Here is a 20,916-nt window from a genome sequence, read left to right as displayed (position 1 = left end):
GTGATCTGTGAAACAACATGTAAATACCTCCACTATCCCAACATACTCATAAATATTTAAGCAGTTTAAAGGGCAAGACACGTGAATAGATGGAAGTTTTTCTTAGGGAGGGAAGGGGGGGATGAATGAAAAGGAGAGCAGAAATACAATCCAATTCTACATAATTAATGAGTTTCATTAATGATGTACGATGAGAGGGTGTGGATGTTTTGTAAGAGAAAAATATTATCCTAAAAGAGTTATACTTAAGAAATTCACTATATGTAAACAAAATTGCCTCTGGATGTGACTGTTGCGCTTCTTTACAAATAATTTTTTTGATTTAGGCCTAAGTATAACTTTTGTTATTGAATTTGACAGAACGAGCTTGGTGAGGATAACAAGAACATGCGAGCACAATTTAAAAAAAAAAAAAAAAAAGCAGACACAGAACACACACAGGAACCCCAAACATTTCTTCATTTTGGGGTGATAATTTGCTATTTGTGTTGTTTACAGAGAGTCAAGTTCCAGACCAACCCAGCTCTCTGCATGTTAGGCCACTTCCCAACAGCATCATCATGTCATGGACTCCTCCCCTCAGTCCCAGCATTCTGGTCCGTGGTTACATCATCGGCTATGGGGTTGGAAGTCCCTATGCGGAGACAGTTCGAGTGGACAGCAAGCAGAGATATTACTCCATTGAAAATTTAGGTGAGAAGAGAGGAGAGTGACACACCTCCTGAACAAAGGTTATACAGCATTCTATTAAAATTGTGATGCAGTGCAGATGCAAATGGCACAATTTAAGTGTTTAGCTCAGCATTCAGCATTGTGGTGAATTCCAATTGGAGAGGGACTGGTAGAGTGAGACCCAACCTGTTACTTACTGGCTGGTGGTTGCTTGAGCAAGGCAATATAAAGAACATTTTAAAATAATAAAATGAAATTTGTAGTAAATTCATGTTTTAAATGAATGTGCTATCCCACTTTATTTTTTTTTCTAAGTTGCCCTGCATCGGTATGCCATAATTAACCAATGAATTAAAAGTGAAACATACAGCACTACTTTTATAAGCGTCTTCACAAAATCTTCCCCGTCTTTATGGCACAGAAATTATGTTTCGTCATGTTTTTTTCTCTTCATTTCAATCGACACCAATATGCAACACATCAGTAGCCCAGTCTATGAATAACATTCATTAAACTGCTGCGGATTTGCTTGATTTTGTTAACTTAAGCCCTTGATACCATGATGTAAACCACAGAGAACATCAGTAAAATGCAACAGTTAGTGCATAGTTAAAAGATTTCTAAATTTAATATATTATTTTACAATTTAGTGTCAGCGTAGAAATATTAGTTTGCAGTAGAATCTTTGACGATATTTGCCTGCAAGGTTCCATAAGGCTTAACCTTTTGGGACATCTCACTTTGATGAGCTTGTTTTTCTTTTTCTTTGGAGTTCTCAGTGACACCATGCATCGGCATATATCCTTGTATGTGTGCCCATATGTGTTTGTTTGTCATAGCAATTATGTGCACTGTGATGCAAGGCATCTATAAAAGAAACAACAAAGAGACTCTCTGAGATGGTTGGGTGTTTTCTTTTGTCTTTGCATTCCTAATCCTTTCCTCAATTTCTTTTGTTGTGTAAACACACAAGTAATTGCTTTATTTAATGATTACATGCATCAGCAACAACACCTACTTATCAACTGCAAATATTTAATCAACATTTTTTCACTCCTCCCATAAATCAACATGCTTGTGCCAAGAAGTGCCAATGTTGACATAGCAGCCTAGTGTGTTGTAAATTAATTGTGATGATGAAATAACTTATTCCATTCTAAATCAATAATTTAGAAGAATTTAATAAGAGAGCTGCTTGAGGTGGAAATCATCTCTTCCTTTGCATGCAACAAGCAATCTGCATGCCAAAAAGACGTTAACAAATTGTGTGAATGCGTTTACGCAGATGCAAATTCCCATCTCGGGTCTCTAATGGAACGGTAATGAAAGAGTCATATTGCATGCACAGGGTGGATGGAGTCTGCATACAGTATGTACATGGCATTTATAATTCATGGTGATCATTAATGCACGCAGTGAAGTGCTTGGGGAGCAGAGAGGGTGTTTGTTTAACTGATGCAAGTGTTGGACGCTTAACAGAGAACATGCAGCATCATCACTTTTTGAGCATTGCTCCATAATAAGGCACTACTTGACAATTACGTGCTCCTATCGTAATATCCTTCTGCTGCCATCTCTCAGATGGCCTGAGCAAAGGGAAAGCTTTAAACATGTCATGTTTCAAATAAAAAAAATGCTTTTAGACTGGACAAATATTCTAAGTGTTATCGACGTTATCCAAGTGGTTGTGATTAGGCAAGTCATTAAATGCATTAAAAAAGGAAATATATCTGATTTCAGTTACAGAACATTACTTTTCATACATACTACTTACTAACAGGAAGCCCTGTTTCATGATGAAAGTGCGCGAGAAATGTGTCCACATACTAAAAACCTCCATAACCTCCATACCCATATCATTATAGTTGTCTTAATTAATAACTTTCCAATTATTTGTCCATCAAGTCCAGATTATTGCTGCTGAGGAAAAAGTAAAATAAAGCAAATGACTTTAAATGTTTTATCCATGAGTGCATAATGAGCTGAATGTCATCTAAAGGCTCTCTACCCCTATTTCTGTCTGACAGAACCAAGCTCACACTATGTGATTTCCCTGAAGGCCTTCAATAATGCTGGAGAAGGAGTTCCTCTGTATGAGAGTGCTGTCACTCGATCTCTGACAGGTAGGATATTTCTAATCACACTGACTGTGCTATATGAATCAATGTAGTTTAGCCGTTGACAAAAAATTGAGAACCTATAATACTGATGCTATTACTAGCATTGATAGGAGTAGAAATTCTCCCAGATCACTGGAATTTACATTAGAACAGTCAAAAGTACAGTGTAATCACCCAAACATACTTTGTTCTTGAAAACTGGCTAATGTACTTTTTGTTCCTTTATAAAGCCTCCTAGTATTATAGGGCAATTTCTTTCTTTAACATTTTAGCTTGACATGAATTGTACACATGTACAGTAAAGTTGAATAACATTTTGTCGTATCTTTAAGTGACGATTTAGGGTGACACCTACTGCTTTTCATGTTCTTCCTTTTACTTCTACAACCGGCAGTCTATATTTTCTTTTTTGTCTTCCTTGTCTTTGAACTAAGAAGCAGGACTGCATGAAACACAAAACTTTGTTTATATATTTATATTTCTCCATTTAGAAATCTGCCTGAAACTAAACTTTTTCACTCTCACAATTGTATACAGAAAACAGACCATTAGAAGCTACCCACCACACCACCATTGTCCTTAACTCATGTTTGTTTTTTGTTTTGGACTGGGCAAAGGAGCTGGCATGGTGATTGTGTTCAAATTTAAGTAATCAAATATAAAACTTGACGAAAAAAATAAAATAAATTCACTGTGGTGGTCTATTACTTTTATCATTCCATTCAGGCATCATGTATAGGCTTCAGTCGGAACGGCTAGGCTGTGCATAATGTGTCTTGTCGTAAATTTGCAGTGACATTCTTGTGTACGCGCTAGAGAACGCCTGCCTCTAACCAGAACTGGTCTGCGATAGGAGACCTTCTTCACATTTTTTACGAAGCTGTTGCTTTCATGTAAAGTATAAAACCAATCTCCACTACTGTGATGATCTGACGACCGACCTTTATCTTGGTACATCACGTGATGTTTACATTGATCAAACGACTGTAAAACGGCCATTCAAATTAAATCTAGTAGCACATATAAAGGCCAGACTTGAATACCGTATTTTCCGGACTATAAGTTGCTCCCGAGTACAAGTCGCACCAGCCATAAAATGCATAATAAAGAAGGAAATAAGTCACACTGGAGTATAAGTCGCATTTTGGGGGGAAATGTATTTGATAAAATCCAACACCAACAAAGATATGTCATCTAGAATAGAGGCAACAACAGGCTGAGTAATTGTATGGTATGCTAAGGTTACATGACACATAAACAACAAACTGAAAATGTGCCTGGTATGTTAACATAACATATTAAGAGTTATTCAGATAACTATAGCATAAAAAACATGCTAACAAGTTTACCAAACCATCCGTGTCACTCCAAATCATTAAATCTAAAGAAATCTTCATACACTGTGTCAATTTTAAACAACTCCGCGAACTCCGGAGGTAGATGATGTGGTGCTTCCTCTTCTTCGTCGCTTACGTCAGACTCATCGTCAGTTTCAGAAATTATCAACACAGCCCTAGAACGCCCTCTTGCGGTTTAGTGTGAAAATAGCAGGTGAAATTGTATAATAATGTGTTAATAATTTTACACATAAGTCACTCTAGAGTATAAGTCACACCCCCATCCATCCATCCATCTTCTTCTGCTTATCCGGGGTCGGGTCACGGGGGCAGCAGCTTTAGAAGGGACTCCCAGACTTCCCTCTCCCCAGCCACTTCATCCAGCTCATCCCGGGGGATCCCAAGGCGTTCCCAGGCCAGCTGAGAGACATAGTCTCGCCAGCGCGTTCTGGGTCGTCCCCGGGGTCTCCTACCGGTGGGACATGCCCGGAACACCTGCCCAGGGAGGCGTCCAGGAGGCATCCTGATAAGATGCCCGAGCCACCTCATTTGGCTCCTCTCAACGTGGAGGAGTAGCGACTCTACTCCGAGTCTCTCCCGGATAACCGACCTTCTCACCCTATCTCTAAGGGAGAGCCCGGACATCCTGCGGAGAAAACTCATTTCGGCCGCTTGTATCCGGGATCTCGTTCTTTCGGTCACGACCCATAGCTCGTGACCATAGGTGAGGGTAGGAGCGTAAATTGACCGGTAAATTGAGAGCTTTGCCTTTTGGCTCAGCTCTCTCTTCACCACGACGGACCGGTACAGGGTCCGCATTACTGCCGACGCTGCACTGATCCGCCTGTCGATCTCGCGCTCCATCCTCCCCTCACTCGTGAACAAGACCCCAAGATACTTGAACTCCTCCACTTGGGGCAGGATCTCATCCCCGATCCGGAGAGGGCATTCCACCCTTTTCCGATCGAGGACCATGGACTCGGATTTGGAGGTGCTGACCCTCATCCCGACCTCGGCTGCGAATCGTTCCAGCAACTAAAGGAAATCAAGGTAACTTGTCGACAGCGAGTTGAGGTGGGAGTTGAAGCTCTTCCTGACAGGAGTCTCTGCCAGACGTTCCCGGCAGACCCTCACAGAGCGTTTGGGTCTGCCAGGTCGGACCGGCATCTTCCCCGACCATCGGAGCCAACCCACCACCAGGTGGTGATGAGTTGACAGCTCCGCCCCTCTCTTCACCCGAGTGTCCAAAACATGCGGCCGCAAATCCGATGACACGACTACAAAGTCGATCATCGAACTGCGGCCTAGGGTGTCCTGGTGCCAAGTGCACACATGGACACCCTTATGTTTGAACATGGTGTTCATTATTGAAAATCTGTGTCGAGCACAGAAGTCCAATAATAGAACACCGCTAGGGTTCAGATCGGGGGTGCCGTTCCTCCCAATCACGCCCTTCCAGGTCTCACTGTCATTGCCCACGTGAGCATTGAAGTCACCCAGTAGAACGATGGAGTCCCCAGAAGGAGCGCTCTCCAGCACTTCCTCCAGGGACCCCAAGAAGGGTGGGTACTCTGAGCTGCCGTTTGGTGCATAGACACAAACAACAGTCAGGACCCGTCCCCCCCACCCAAAGGCAGAGGGAGGCTACCCTCTCGTTCACCGGGGTGAACCCCAATGTGCAGGCGCCCAGCCGGGGGGCAATAAGTATACCCACACCTGCTCGACGCCTCACACCGTGGGCAACTCCAGAGTGGAAGAGAGTCCAGCCCCTCTCGAGAGGGCTTGTACCGGAACCCAAACTGTGCGTGGAGGCTAGTCCGACTATATCTAGTCGGAATTTTTCTGCCTGGCACACCAGCTCGGGCTTCTTTCCAGCCAGAGAGGTGACATTCCATGTCCCAAGAGCCAGCTTCTGCAGCTGGGGATCAGACCGCCAAGGTCCCTGCCTTTTGCCGCCGCCCAGCTCACATTGCACCCAACCCCTTTGGCCCCTCCCACAGGTGGTGAGCCCATGGGAAGGGGGACCCACGTTTCCTTTTCGGGCTGTCCCTCATGGGCGAAGGCCCGGCCACCAGACGCTCGCCTTCGAGCCCTGCCTCCAGGCCTGGCTCCAGAGGGAGGCCTCGGTGACCCGCGTCCGGGCGAGGGAAAATGAAGTCCATTTATTTTAATCATCATAAGGGGCTTCTGTGAGCCGTGCTTTGTCTGGCCCCTCACCTAGGACCCGTTTGCCATGGGTGACCCTATCAGGGGCATAAAGCCCCAGACAACATGGCTCCTAGGATCATAGGGGCACGCAAACCCCTCCACCACGATAAGGTGACAACTCACGGAGGGGGTCACACCCCCAGCTAAACTATAAAAAAAGCTGCGACTTATAGTCCAGAAAATATGGTAAATCACATTACGTAATCAGTTACACGTGTGTGCCTGTGTATGTGGTGTGTGTGTGTGTGTGCGCGCGCGTGCGTGCGCGCGCGCGCGTGTGTGTGTGTGCGTGCGTGCGTGCGTGCGTGCGTGCGTGCGTGCGTGCGTGCGTGCGTGCGTGCGTGTGTGCGTGCGTGTGTGTGTGTGTGCATGCGTGTCAGATATGAGTCCTAATTCGTTCACTCGTTTGATTGGGCATTTAATTTCCATTATCGATTTGATGGTGGTTGGTGCATGGTGTGTTTTCACAGCAGCTTTCGTTCAACAAGAGTCACGGCCTGTTCTTTGTCACTTCTGCTTACCTCCTAATAAGAAAGTGCATTAGTACATTTTCATTTTAAAAAAGGAAGGATTCAGTGCTAATAATATACACTGCCGGCCTGCCTGCCTGCCTGCTCCTTTAATTGAATTTGCCATGTTATGGTCTGGAACCCTGAAAGAATATGTGGGGCTGTACCCCTTAAAATGTTTCTGTTGTTCTCAGCTTTGAATATGGACTCTTTTATAACCCCGAGGTCCATTTAAATTCTGTGAACCTGAACCAACGTTATTTTTTATTGTTATTTTCTTGGTCTCTAACTGTTTCTGATTTCACTAGGTTTGACTGTCCGTAGGTCAGAGCTAGCAGAGCTGGGATAAGCAGACCATTTGATATTTTATTCTCCACTGTGCTGTGCTCATTCCAGCTCTATGATGACATCTGTCATAGCGTCTGTTTTATGTTCTGCTTCCTTCAAGTGCTCCTCAGTGATCACGCTTACTACTGGTTTGAGAAGTCACTTTTATAACTCCTGTAAAATGTTCAGGTGGGGCATGTCAGAAACATGTCAGCTTCTGAATATTTGAGCTTCAAACATGGGGGGACAAAAAAAAGAATGAAAAGTATTTTTGTAAGATCATAAAAACTCTGGGAAAGTAAGATGTTCCTAATCATGCTCCTGTATTTTCTCGCCCTATTAATTAAAAAAGGTGGAGGCTGTAGAAAATGTTTCTGTATGCACATGAAGGATGCATGCTCTTTGACCAACTGAAGACACAGTTGCAAACAGATAGGTGTCATTGGCACAGATGGTTCTTGACCCAGAATTTTTCCAATAGCTACAAAATGTTCATCACTAAGATAAAATTTCACTTTGTGAAGAAATTTTGAGCTTCTAACTTTCTCTTCATAAAATTACATTTCAAAGTTTGTCAAAGAAAAGCAAAGTCTAATTAAAGACTTCTGTTAATCTTGTCCTGCTACCAAAAAAGCAGGCATTGAGCATATTGATTTATATTGAGATCATTTTAATAACGGAAAAAAATATGAGGGAGATCTCAATCTTCTTTTCTACGTTATACTCATTAAACTGTTGATCAGTGTCTTCAGTATGTCTTCATTTCTTGCTAATAGAGGCAACTATTGTCTCTAATTGTCTTCTTATTATTGTCTTACCTCTCCATAATTGTTTTCTCTCCCTGTACTCTCCCTCACTCACCCACATCTTGCATCCTTTTCTTTTTCCAACATCTTTAACTAACATCCCTACCAACTGCATGTTGCTTCCAAAAAATCGCATATTTCTTTTTATATCACATGTGCTTGTTAAAAAAAATATATATAAATGTACTACGAACCACCTGGTCATATGATCAACCCCACATCAGACCCCATTGACCCATCTGAGGATGACCTTTTCCATCTCTTTGATAAATACCCCACCCCCATGCCAGACACCAGCACGCCTATGATACCCCCTGTTGGGGTCCAAGCTGTGGCTCTTTCCTCGGATTCAGTCCGTGTTTCATGGGCCGACAATTCCATGACAAAGAATCAAAAATCATCTGAGGTCCGCTACTACTCTGTCAAATGGAAGACCAGCTACTCCACCAGCGGCAAGTATAAGGTAAACACAGACCGCTGAAGCACAGAAAGTCGCCATTACTTCCAGTGAAATATTCTTACAGACTTGAGTTACAGTGATCAAAAGAGACTTGTAATAGCACTAAACTTGGCATAGCAAAAAAAACCTCTCCCAAATTTCACACTTCCTTCCAAGGGACTGATCCATTGTGGAGTCAAGCATTGTTTATGCTTTCTGCTGGCTTCTGTGGGCACAAAGAAAGCTTAGTTGTCCAAATGCTTTGTTTATAGCATGCGAATATTCTATAATTGATTAGCAATGGGCGGAAAATATTTTTTAGACTTATACCACCTTGTGAGCTCCCGACACAAACTAAAGTGTTTGTATCCTCAGTTTCTTGCTCATCAATAAATGTGCAAACAACACTACTAAGCAAGTAGTAGTGGTGCCGCTACTGAGTGTGTAAGTTTTATGAATCGGAATATGCAACATAAAAAATGGGATATACATAGTAAGAGCATGCTCATTTTATTGGAATATTTGCTTCCACAGTATGGTTTTCCAGCACTGTCAGTACTGACTTGACAAAAAAACACTTCTCAAATGTAGGAAAACAACCAAAAAGCTATTTTGAACATGAAACAAAAAAAATAGACAGAATGATAATGCAGATAATCAGATAATGCACAAAATCTTAATTTGTTCTTTGACCAGAGTGTACACTGTCTGTGATTTGCTTTCAGTTTTGGTAACAATTTGCCGTTGGAAATTCTGCACTTTATACAATAGATTTGTATGGCCAATTGGCCATCCGTAGTATTGTCAAAATAACAGATTTAATTATTTAGTTGACGTCTGCACACTCTTAAATCATCTCATCTGTAATAAATCAAAAGACAGTGTGTGGCTGTGATTTTTAACCAATCACAAATATTTGAACAATGCAGACCGTAAGACAAGTTGGGTGGGGTCTTCCTTCCTTCTGATGTGTAAATGCAATTGATAAATGATGTTGCTTTTGATGTACAGTCTGCAGACACCACCGCCCTCAGCCATACAGTCACGAGCCTCAAACCAAACACTATGTACGAGTTTGCTGTAATGGTGACGAAAGGTCGGAAATCCAGTACTTGGAGTATGACAGCACATGCCACCACCTATGAAGCAGGTACGTCACACAAATGCATGCAGGCACTCACATCAAAACACACACACACACACACACAGTAAATATATGTTGTTGTTTTTTATTTGTATGTTAGATTGTTTTTAATCCATAAGAAGGCTAAGACTTGACATACAGTGAACTAGGTTGGCACAGTGCGTTACAGTTCAATGTGTTCACTCAGCGGCGAGAGCAATATTTTGGAGCGGAACATTGATTTTGACTATACATACGCGAAAACAGTTTTCCTCAAAGAACAGTTTGGCCGTTTCTACAACCTTCTTGAAAAATTATTATGTATTTCAGTGAGGTTTTAACTCATGATTAGAAAATGAATCTTCAAATTGACTGTAATTTTTTACTCCTTTGTTTTTGTTGGCATACAAAGAAAGAAAGGGGTTTAAGAAATGACAATTCAGAGGACTTTCCACCCATCATTGACCAAGGAGTGCCATTTAGAGGAGTGAAAAATACTGGTTCATAAGGCAAATTCATTAGTTTTAAGTACAAATTAGGTATATTGTTCGGATAAAAGGATGAAATTTGCTTTATGAACCAGTTGTATATTTTTACTCCTCTAGGGTGGCATTGTTGGTTTAAATAAAGGGGTTTAAGAAATGGTAAGTCAGTGTGCTTTTAGCCTAATGTTGAACAGTGTATACCATCTAGTGGTATCAAAAAATACAACAACTGGTTCATGAAACAAATTCAAAGCTTCATTTTCCCATCACTGCTGTGCACCATTCTGTCTTAAAACAGTTAAATATACAATGGGCCATTAAAACATTTTTGATCCTTTTAATTCTCAAAATGTTGAGTTTAATGTGTGGAATGTATACAGTATATTTATATATTTTCCTATTTGGAATATAACCACATTTCACTGAAATGATGAAAATTGAGTAAACCAGATCAAAGATTTTGTCTGAAAATTGTTACGTGGTGCAGTGCTCCAACCATCATTCAAATGTTTAACTTGCCCCCCACCCTTTTTGCCTCCCTGAAAAGCGATTAGTTCTATAGGATTAACAAAAAACATGACTTTGGTGTTACTAATACCACCCTCCAGCAACAACTCGACAACTGTCTATAACAATGAAACAGAACTGACTGGAATCAAAATGTCAAGGAATCCCTTTCAGGGTGTTTACAATCATGTTTGTTGGATTTGTCACCCAATTAAGCGTGAACGTCATTACCCTACCAGTTCCCTTGAGGTGTGCTGGAATACATTGACATTCAGAAGGAACAGATGGACGCAGCGCACTCACTCCCTGCAGTGGCCCACCGGCTTTGCATATACGCTCACAAAGCACACACATCTCATCGTCGTCTCATCTTTACAACAAAATGGGAAATACTGCATTTTTTGGATCTCATTTCATGTGTCCATAATTGTTTTTACTGTGTGATAAAATTTACTATAGTATGGCATGGTTTTAAAAAATCTCCAATAATTAAACAAAAAAGGATTCCTGCGATAACTTGCTCATGTTACGACGGTGTTGACATTGTAGAGACGTTACAGTAGACCTAGCTTATATTTCATTTTCTAAAAAGGCATGAATGTCACATTTCATTGACGATGGTATAAAATTGAGATCCTATTAATCTGTCACTGATGTTCTCTGCTACCTTCGCCACATATAAAATAAAAGAGACAATTACTTTCAGCTCATCATAACAGGGAATCACTCCCATGATGTCTTTCTTGACACAACTCACTCTTTTTTTGCCCAGGGTTGGGACAGGGTGTAGCTTCATACCTGTACTGACCGGGAATCGAAACTGAGTTATCTGCATGTAGGCTACCACTAAATGGTGTGCCAGACAGACAAGATGATAGTACATAAAATTTTCTGCCTCCGACATCTTAGTGCCTAAACAAGCACTTTCTTTAGCTGTGAGATCTCATGGTCATATTCCATTACTAAAGTGGTTAAATAAAACCTGTTACTGCTTTTTTCACCTTAAAACTATATCTAAATGCTATCTTGAGTCTTGAATGGTATCTCTTTCTGAACTACTTATCTCTCAAGCATTTGTGTCCTCACATCTTGAATATTGCAGTAACCAAACTTGATCGTCAAAACTTCATTAGACTGTCTCCAAATATGTCAGAATGTCTAGATCACAGGTGTCAAACTCAAGGCCCGGGGGCCAGATACGGCCCGTCACATCATTTCATGTGGCCCACGAAGACAAATTGTGCATCAAATTTGTGTCATTACTAAAATTGCAAATTGTCTTCACTTTTAATATCTTTTTTTTTTAAATGTTTAACCAGTTTTTACTCGTCTGATTTGAAAACGAGAGATGCTCATACATTTATTTGGGTTGACAGTCATAATGGCCTTCCGAAAGAAGCTATGACTACAATGCGGCCCACGAAAAAAATGAGTTTGACGCCCCTGGTCTAGATCCTAATCACTCCTGTTCTGTCCTTGCACTAGCTTCATGTTAAATTTTGGATTTACCGTATTTTCCGGACTATAAGTCGCTCCGGAGTATAAGTCGCGCCAGCCATAAAATGCCCCAAATAGTGAAAAAAAACATATATAAGTCGCTCCGGAGTATAAGTCGCATTTTGGGGGGCAATTTATTCGACAAAATCCCACACCAAAAACAGTCATGAACGAGCAACAACAGGCTAAACGATAGCAACAACAGGCTAAACGATAGGTATGCTAACGTGACAAACACAAACAAAGAGCTGAGAACGGGCCTGATGTAACATATAGAGTGATTAAGGACAACTATTACATGAATAACATGTTTATAAAACCATCGGTGTCACTCCAATTCATTAAATCCATCGATCATTCGATACGATAGCAACAGGCTAAACGATAGGTATGCTAACGTGACAAACACAAATGAGGAGCTGAGAACGGGCCTGACGTAACATATAGAGTGATTTAGGACAACCATTACATAAATAACATATTTATAAAACCATCGGTGTCACTCCAATTCATTAAATCCATCGATCGTTCTTTGTCAACAATGGCTGCACGCGGCTGAGGGCGCTTGCACTTCAAAATATTCCACAGGCTCATATAACGATAGATAAACTATATTTCAAATAACTATAAGCAATAATATTATCAAACCATCCGTGCACTTTAAATCCATTAAATCCATCGATCAAATTCCTCGTCCTTTGTCAACCGCACGTGCGCCCTGACGTCAGCCTCGTCTTTATTCCACAGATCTAGTATATAACTATATTGTAGCGTTAACAAAGTACAAGGATAGACGTGGGTTTGGTAAACGGCTCTTTATTCCACAAAACAAACTTCCAAGCGTGTGGCGGCGTGTACTTCCAGACACGAGAGCTCCATGGCAGAGGACCGGGCGTGCGTAATGGCCATGTCCGAGCCCCATGCACCGTTCGCGGACAGCCACTTGGCCGAGCGCCGGCCCCCGACTCAGTAGAGTAGGACCGGGCGTGCGTAAAAGCCATAATAGTTTTTCAAACCTTCTATGTCACTCCAAATCCTTAATTCCTTCAAACTCTTTGTCCTCCGTGTCACTTAGAAATGATCACCGCGAATGATGCCGGTATGACGTGGGTCGCGCCGCGCGGTGCCACTGACGTCACTTGAAATAGTAATCCATTGGTACATCACGGTTCTCCAAACTTTCTTTCTGCTGCTCGATTACTGTTTTCAGCTGCATATTTTACAACTTGAAGTTTGTAACTTGCAAAATATGACTTTCTTTTTGGTGCCATTTTTCTTAAGCCCACCCAGTTGATGAGTCACGGCCAACGGTGAAATTTAAAGCGCCCTCATCCAGTTTCGTCTGAAAATATAATTTTTTTCAGATGTAGTTTTTTGTTTTGTTTATTTGGTTGTTTTATCAAAGACAAAGTCTGCTTTATTGTCGATTTTTTTTTCCATATACCAAGACACACAAAGAGATTGAAATTACGTTCCCACTATCCCTCGGTGAGATAGTACACATATGCATACAAGCAACACAAAAAAACCCAAGAAGGCATAGATTGTTGAATAAATGATAAATAAACAAATAATAATAATAAATATAAGAGGAGCAAACAGACAGTGGACTTGGATATGGTGCTTTAAAGTGTTAATTGCTTTATTTGATGTTTTCTCTATTTTTTATGTTTTAAATATGTTCAAGATAAAGATATAAAAGCATGTTAAGTGATCAACTATACTAAAAATAACATGGGAAGTGGTCAACTATACTTTTAAGTGATGTCTTAATGATCAAGTAAAAATTTGTGTAAAAAAAACCATATATAAGTCGCTCCTGAGTATAAGTCGCCCCCCCACCCAAACTATGAAAAAAAACGCGACTTATAGTCCGGAAATTACGGTAGGTCAATTTTCACAGGACAGGCTCCTCCGTAGTTGGTGGATCTGGTGACATTTTATTGTCCTGTTGGGTCACTGCAGTCTGCTGATGGCCTTTTACTCACTGTCCCTCACACAAGATTAAAACCTAAAGATAATAGAGCCCACTAGAAGGCACTTGTTGCTTCCCGTGTTGACATTATTACGTATATATATATTGTTAACTTTATGCACTCTATAAGACAAAACGCGACATATTTTTTTCCAAAAATGTGCAAACAGTATTAATAAGACCAAGCTCATTCCCCCCCACCCATTTATATTTATAAATAATGAATATGATGACAGTATATGCCACCATTAGAAAATGCCTTAGTCTGCCACTCTCATTCTGTATGACTACTGACATGCTAATGTGACTTAGAGTTCAGTGCAGTGTGATCGGGTAATTGACCTCATTTCAGTGTGGTGCCATCTTTGTGATTCTGCCGGCTTTCACATATGTGAAAGCTTAATGAGCATGTTTTGACCATTCACACGATTCATTTTTTATGCGTTCTGACGTGTTGTACTATGATAAAGCAAGCTCCATTTTATAGTACTTGGGCAGTGCTCTTTTAGTAGTTTGTCTGTATAATCTGGTGTGATTTGGCCCAAAGGAGGAAACAGTTGAAAGAGTACTGTATTAAATGTTGATTAACATTATAGATTACAGTGCAAGTGTTTCAGATGACTCATTCAGGGCATTGTTTTTTTTTTTTTAAATTGGCACTTTTGAGTTGATAGAAGGGAGGCACAGCACGTCCACATCACAGTGCAGAGGTTGTGGGTTCCGGCTACGGCCTTCCTGTGTAGAGTTTGTATGTTCTCTCTATGCCTGCGTGGGTTTCCTCCAGGTATGCTGGTTTCCTCCCACATTCCAAAAAGATTCATTGTAAGCCAATTGACCTCTTCAAATTGCCCGTGAGTGTGAATCGTTGTTTGTCTACATACATATGTGTGCCCTGCAATTGGCTGGAAACCAGCTCAGGGTGTCCCCCCCGCCTACTGCCCAGTCAGCTGGGATAGGCTCCAGTATGCCCACGACCCTTGCGAGGACAAAGAGGCTCAGAAAATGGATGGATGGATGGATGGATGGATGGATGGATGGATGGATGGATGGATGGATGGATGGATGGATGGATGGATGGATGGATGGATGGATGGATGGATGGAAACAAGTGTAAACTTGAAACACGAGTGCTGTGTAGTGGCTGTGACTACTTAACACACATCACAAGTAGCAGTTTGGTGATACTGAAGTGGCTTCAAACTATTCGTATCCACTTAAGTTAAAGATTACGTCAAACTGAATATAAATCAAAGAGTTAATATTTTCTGTACAGTATTTTAAAACAACCAGGTCGCCTCATCCACTTGCTTAATGCTAACATAACGGAAAGTACCATAGACATGGTCTCACTATTAGAATCTATGCTGCGGTTTTAAAAACTTTTAGGCAACAGCAATACCAAGCCAGACAAACAATATAAGAATATTCAGCGACATATCTGATTTAGCTTCTATGAAGAATGACTAATGCTGCAGAGGAGACATTTTATCTGTCTCCATGCATATCCGTATATCTGTAATATACTGTCCTCAGGTGGCTGAGGCATTCATACCAAAACGGCACAAGAAAACAAAAAGTATGAAAAAAACTTCATCTACTTCGTTGTGATTTTTTTCACTACTGTATGACTTTAATTTGAACCAGCAGATAAGTGCTGTTTTTAAAGCCAACTTCTTTCATCTAAGGCATGACTGGCTACCCTAAATCTCTCCTTTCGCAACAGCACTTAGAAACAGTAATCCATTCCTTTATTATATTTCAGCTATATTACTGTCATGCACTTTATTTTGGAGTCAGCCAGTAGGGAGTCCAAAATGCTGCTGCTCTCTTCCTAACTCGTAGGGAGCACATAACTCCAATTCAGGATTCCCCTCATTGACTCCCTGTATTTCATTTAAGACTTCATTTTAAAATACTTTCAAATGGTCTCACCCCAGTTTAGCTCTATGAGCTCCTCCACCCCTACACACCTGCTCACTGCCTCAGGTCTGCAAACCAGACACTACTAGAGGTACCAAGGATTGAGCAGAATCTCAGAGTGGTTCAAGGTTTTTCTTTTGCCAGTCCCTCCAGTAATTTGATTCTTCTCTTTGTCCAATTTCAAGACTTGTCTTAAAATTCTTTTTTTTTTTTTTTTTTTTTTTTTACTACATGAGAATTGGCCATTGTTCTTCTGCCTTATAAACCAGCAACTGCTTGCCATAATTACTTTTTCATTTCCTTTTAAAAAGTAATCTGTATGATCCTGTATGCGAATGCCCCTAAATTGTACAGTAGTCCTACAATTTGAGTAAGATTATTCAAATCAAATTTCAACTGAAGCATGCAATTTATGAGAGTGAAACGTGCTTTATCTTGCTTGAGTTCATGATTTGTTCATGCTTTGTTGGCAGCTCCGAGCTCTGCTCCCAAAGACTTGACAGTGATCAGTCGGGAGGGGAGGCCCCGAGCCATTTTAATCAGCTGGCAACCACCGATGGAGGCAAATGGGCGGATCACAGGTGAGTGTTCAAGATAACATTACAAATAATTACTATGTCTACTAGGAGAGGTTATTATGATGTTTGATTAGCCCACTGAATGTTAAGATATGACATGCAGTACTCCTCATAAAATCAACACTATTAGAGAGTACAAGTGTTCAGTTGGCTCCTTCTGTCTAGTGTGTTTATATATGCACACACACGCGCACACATTTTCTCTGGACAATCTTGTCTATTTTAACAAGCTCTGCTGCAGTATCCCATAAAATGAAATCTCCAGAAATTGCAGAACTGTACCGCAAAAATCACAGAAATCATTACTATTATTATTTGCACATCACAAGTATAGTTTTTTTTTGTTATTCCCATTATGAATCTTTCTTTTGGCATATGTCTCAAATACTCTAAATTTAATTTAAATTCTTAATTTAAATAATGCCATGTCTCACTGAAAAAAATATTTGAATATAATTTTGAATTTATATATGATTTATTGTTCACGTCACATATACACACTAGTGCAGGGGTCGGGAACCTTTTTGGCAGACAGAGCCATAAATGCCCTTTTTTTTTAAAATAATTTCCCATGAAAGCCATACCATTTAAAAAAACGATAGGTTAAACACAATTAAATGCATGTATTTTGATTAAGACCAACGATTTTTTGTGTACTTATGTATTCTTTTTAATAACGTTTTTAACATCGCCAAAAGAGCCATATCTGGCTCGCGAGCCATAGGTTCCCGACCCCTTCACTAGTGTGTGAACTAGTACATGCTGTATTTGTTTGATAAACACATTTTTATTCACCCAATTCAGGTTATATCCTGTACTATACCCTCGACAAAAACATGCCAATTGATGACTGGGTAATGGAAACAATCAGCGGCGATCGACTGACTCATCAGGTCGTTGATCTAAACCTTGACACAGTGTACTACTTCCGGATCCAAGCTAAGAACGCCAAAGGAGTTGGTCCATTGTCCGAACCGGTCCACTTTAGGACAGCCAAAGGTAATAAAAATATGTGGAATATGTGCAAATCCAAACATTTATCTATTAACGTGCTCCTGTGTGTTTATTTGGTTGTTTTGTTAAAACACTCTTTGTTTTCTTTCAGTGGAGCATCCAGACAAGATGGCAAATGATCAAGGTAGGGAGGTTTAAAAAATGACTGCACGAAAGAACAAAAGGATTATGACTTGGGAAATATTAAAGAAAACTAATAAAATACAAAAGAAAACTGTAATAAAATACAAAAGAAGATAAACTGAGAAGATTAATCCTTTGAGAAAATGAAAGCAACCAATAGAGTACACAGGAAGTTGAAGGAAACCTGCCCGGGGTAATGTTTTTGTTTTCTTCAAACAAGGAGGATTAAAAGGGAGTAGATGGAGAAGTTTTCGACATTATTAATGCCCACATATGGGAGACAATGGAAAAGAGCTGAAATTAGCTCAATCTTAGTAGACGCTCTGTTCTTGGGTTCCTTTTATCAGTCCCAGTAAACTGAAAGGTTTGCTTATGCTGCTAATGAGGGAGCTTCTTTGGTTTTACTAAACTAAAAGATTCCCACTGGAGTAACTTTAAAATCATAAGAGACAATGTAATATGTGTGATGTTATGTTACAAAATGTACAATTACCATTTGGTAAAAGAAATGAAACATTTGATTCTTCATGTTAAGGGTTTTATGAAATTGAGAACTATACTTTAGGCGAGACGTAGTCTATTACAATATAGGGCATTTTATAGCACAATGTAGAACACATTTTTTTCTTGCTCGCAACCTCTACCAGTTGCAGTCAGTTATGATCACTAACTACAAGTTTATTACGGCTTGGCTTCAAGTTAGAAAGAAATTCTCAGAGTCCCAGCGTAACTAATGAAAAAAATTAGATTAATCTTTGTATATGTTTAAGTGTAAGGATCCTATTTTCATGCCCACCTTTTTAACTTTTATCTTCACCCTCTTCACTTCCACTCAATTCAGGCTTTCATTTCTTTGCTTCACTTTCCTCCTCACCATCAATCAACCACTTTGCAGATTTTTTTTAAAGAAAGGCGTTCCATCTCTTTCAGGGTAGCGCTGTGATGTTTAGAGATGATGGTGATCCCCTTGGATGGCTTGATTGCTTTGAGAGCTTCATTCTGTTTAATCATCATCGCTTGATCGTCAAAGTTGTTGACATGTTCCGGCCATATTGTTTCGCAAGATCACGCACTCGGCGCTCATGTTTTCTTATGAATTCTTGTTTTAATTATAAGGAAATTATCACCTTCTTCCTTTTTTCACCACTACTGCTATTTGCCTTAGCCTTCTTGGGATATGATAACGTGGCGCTGATGTCATCGCAATGTGCTGCCATCTAATGGGCTACCATGATGACATCGTATGTTGGGAATTACTTCAAATGTTGAGTCAAACATTTGATCAAATTTCACATCGTATGTTGAAAAATGTGTATGTTTAAGCAATTATATGTAGAGGTTTGACTGTATCTGATTACACACACCATGTTCAAGAATAAGATGAAAACGTCACGAAGAATTCATTGTACTGAAGTTAGGCTCGCATGCACAGAACAGAAACCAATGTCCCAATCAAAAGAGGTAACCTGATCCCGTTTACATGACAAAATATTAGGGTTAGAAAAGGAGCAACCCGGCGCTCTTATTCTTAATTTTTAAAACCTGAACGAGGGCATATTCTTTGAAAACCTGAAAACTGCCAATATTCGGGTTTTTGAAATAGTTGTTGACTGCAAACACAGTCATTGATGTCATATTTATCAATGAAATTCAATGACATTTATCACACAGGGAAGAATCTGTTTGCCTGCTCCTGAATCAAATCCCCCCAAATTGTGTAACATCACCTGCAACACAACTCAGACCTGTTTTTACCTGGTCTTTGGTATTTTCTGCACTATAATGCGCACTGGATTATAAGGCGCACCTTCATTGAATAGAAGCTACTGCATCAAACTGAGGTTGACTGGGGTTGCGTTATGCATCTACTAGATTGTGCCGTGCGGGAATGTCAAACCAGTCAACGAGCTATCCAGTCAAACTTTATATACGGCAAACTTGATCTACAATACGACATACAATACAAAGATTGCACAATAACACAACGTTGTTCAAACAATAATGTGCATATTTCCATACCCCCATCCACAAATCCCTCAAACTTTACATACGGCATACTTTATATACAATACGATATACAATGCAAACATTGCATAATAACACTACATTGTTCAAACATCAATGTGCATATTTACATATTCCCGTCCACGAATCCGTCGAATTCTTCCTCTTCAATGTCCGAATCGAGTTTTTTTTTAACAGTTGACCGATATACAATACAAACATTGCACAATAACACGGCGTTGTTCAAATGTTAATGTACATATTTACATATCCCCGTCGACAAATCAGTCGGATTCTTCCTCTTCCGTGTTCAAATTGAACAGCTGGGCGAGTGCGGCATTCATTATGCCCGGCTCCCTCTCGTCATTATCCGTGTGAGTGTTGCTGCTATTCGCTGGCAATTCAGTTATTATTCCTTCCTTCGCGAAAGCTTGGACCACAGTTGAGACTGATATATCATCCCAGGCGTCCACAATCCATTGGCAGATAGTTGCATGCGTGTCATTTTGGCGTCTTGCTACACACAAGTGGTGTTGGACCAGGAGTAAGCACAGTATGAGTTTTTACCGCTATTACTTCTGTGAAAGCGATGTGACGTTGTAATTTACTAGATGTACTGAAACATTTTGGTCGAGAGAATATGGATCAACAAATTCACCAATTGATCCATATATAAGGCGCCCCGGATTATGAGACGCGCTGTGTTTTTTTGAGTAAATTAAAGGCTTTTAAGTGCACCTTATAGTGATATAGAAAATACGGTAGTTTACTTTCAGTTAACAAATTGTCGGGTGTGTTCCGCATGAAACAGAAAATGCCATTAGTGTGCTGGAATGCTCAACGAGGCGTAGCGTGGTCAGCCAAATTCTCAAACACAGTTAACGAGACTTGCTGCGGCCTGTTTTTTACCTGAGTGCACGTGCGCCGGTCTATGAAAATATAGTCTTGTGTATAATTTAGACCTAGTGTGGAAAGAAAAACTTTAAAACATTTAATGAGACATTAAAACATTCATGTCAATAATCACTTCATTTTTTTTTATTTTTTTTTTTACCACAATTGTAAGTCAAATTATAAATTGTCATTTTTTTTAGGTAACATTCTACGTATCATCATTTTTGTTCTGTTTTGGTCATTACAGTTTGAATTAATTTGAAATTCTTCTGCTTTGGGTCTTCTAGGTAGAGGAGGAGACCACTCCTACTGGCCATCTGATAGCAACCTAATTGACAGGAGCAGCATAAATGGTAACACATTTACTACACCAGAAAC

At 40.2% G+C, this 20,916-nt stretch overlaps 1 protein-coding gene across 5 annotated transcripts in view; it reads left to right on the top strand.

The window, feature by feature from the left end:
• dcc (DCC netrin 1 receptor) overlaps window positions 1-20,916 on the top strand; it is a 260,988-nt gene that overhangs the window by 180,160 nt on the left and 59,912 nt on the right. For 3 of the 5 annotated variants that reach the window (XM_068652676.1, XM_049737161.2, XM_049737165.2), the window contains exons 15-22: window positions 499-693; window positions 2,700-2,795; window positions 8,204-8,442; window positions 9,430-9,568; window positions 16,399-16,506; window positions 17,308-17,502; window positions 17,609-17,641; window positions 20,826-20,891. In XM_068652676.1, the coding sequence (XP_068508777.1) occupies window positions 499-693; window positions 2,700-2,795; window positions 8,204-8,442; window positions 9,430-9,568; window positions 16,399-16,506; window positions 17,308-17,502; window positions 17,609-17,641; window positions 20,826-20,891 (1,071 nt within the window). The remainder of the gene's footprint in view (window positions 1-498; window positions 694-2,699; window positions 2,796-8,203; window positions 8,443-9,429; window positions 9,569-16,398; window positions 16,507-17,307; window positions 17,503-17,608; window positions 17,642-20,825; window positions 20,892-20,916) is intronic. The other 2 variants (XM_049737164.2, XM_049737166.2) reach the window with 1 other exon arrangement.

Source organism: Syngnathus scovelli, chromosome 13 (genome assembly GCF_024217435.2).
Source record: "Syngnathus scovelli strain Florida chromosome 13, RoL_Ssco_1.2, whole genome shotgun sequence".
NCBI classification, from domain to species: domain Eukaryota; kingdom Metazoa; phylum Chordata; class Actinopteri; order Syngnathiformes; family Syngnathidae; genus Syngnathus; species Syngnathus scovelli.
The sequence above is the reverse complement of the archived record's forward strand: the minus strand, read 5'-3'. Positions and strand labels throughout refer to the sequence as shown.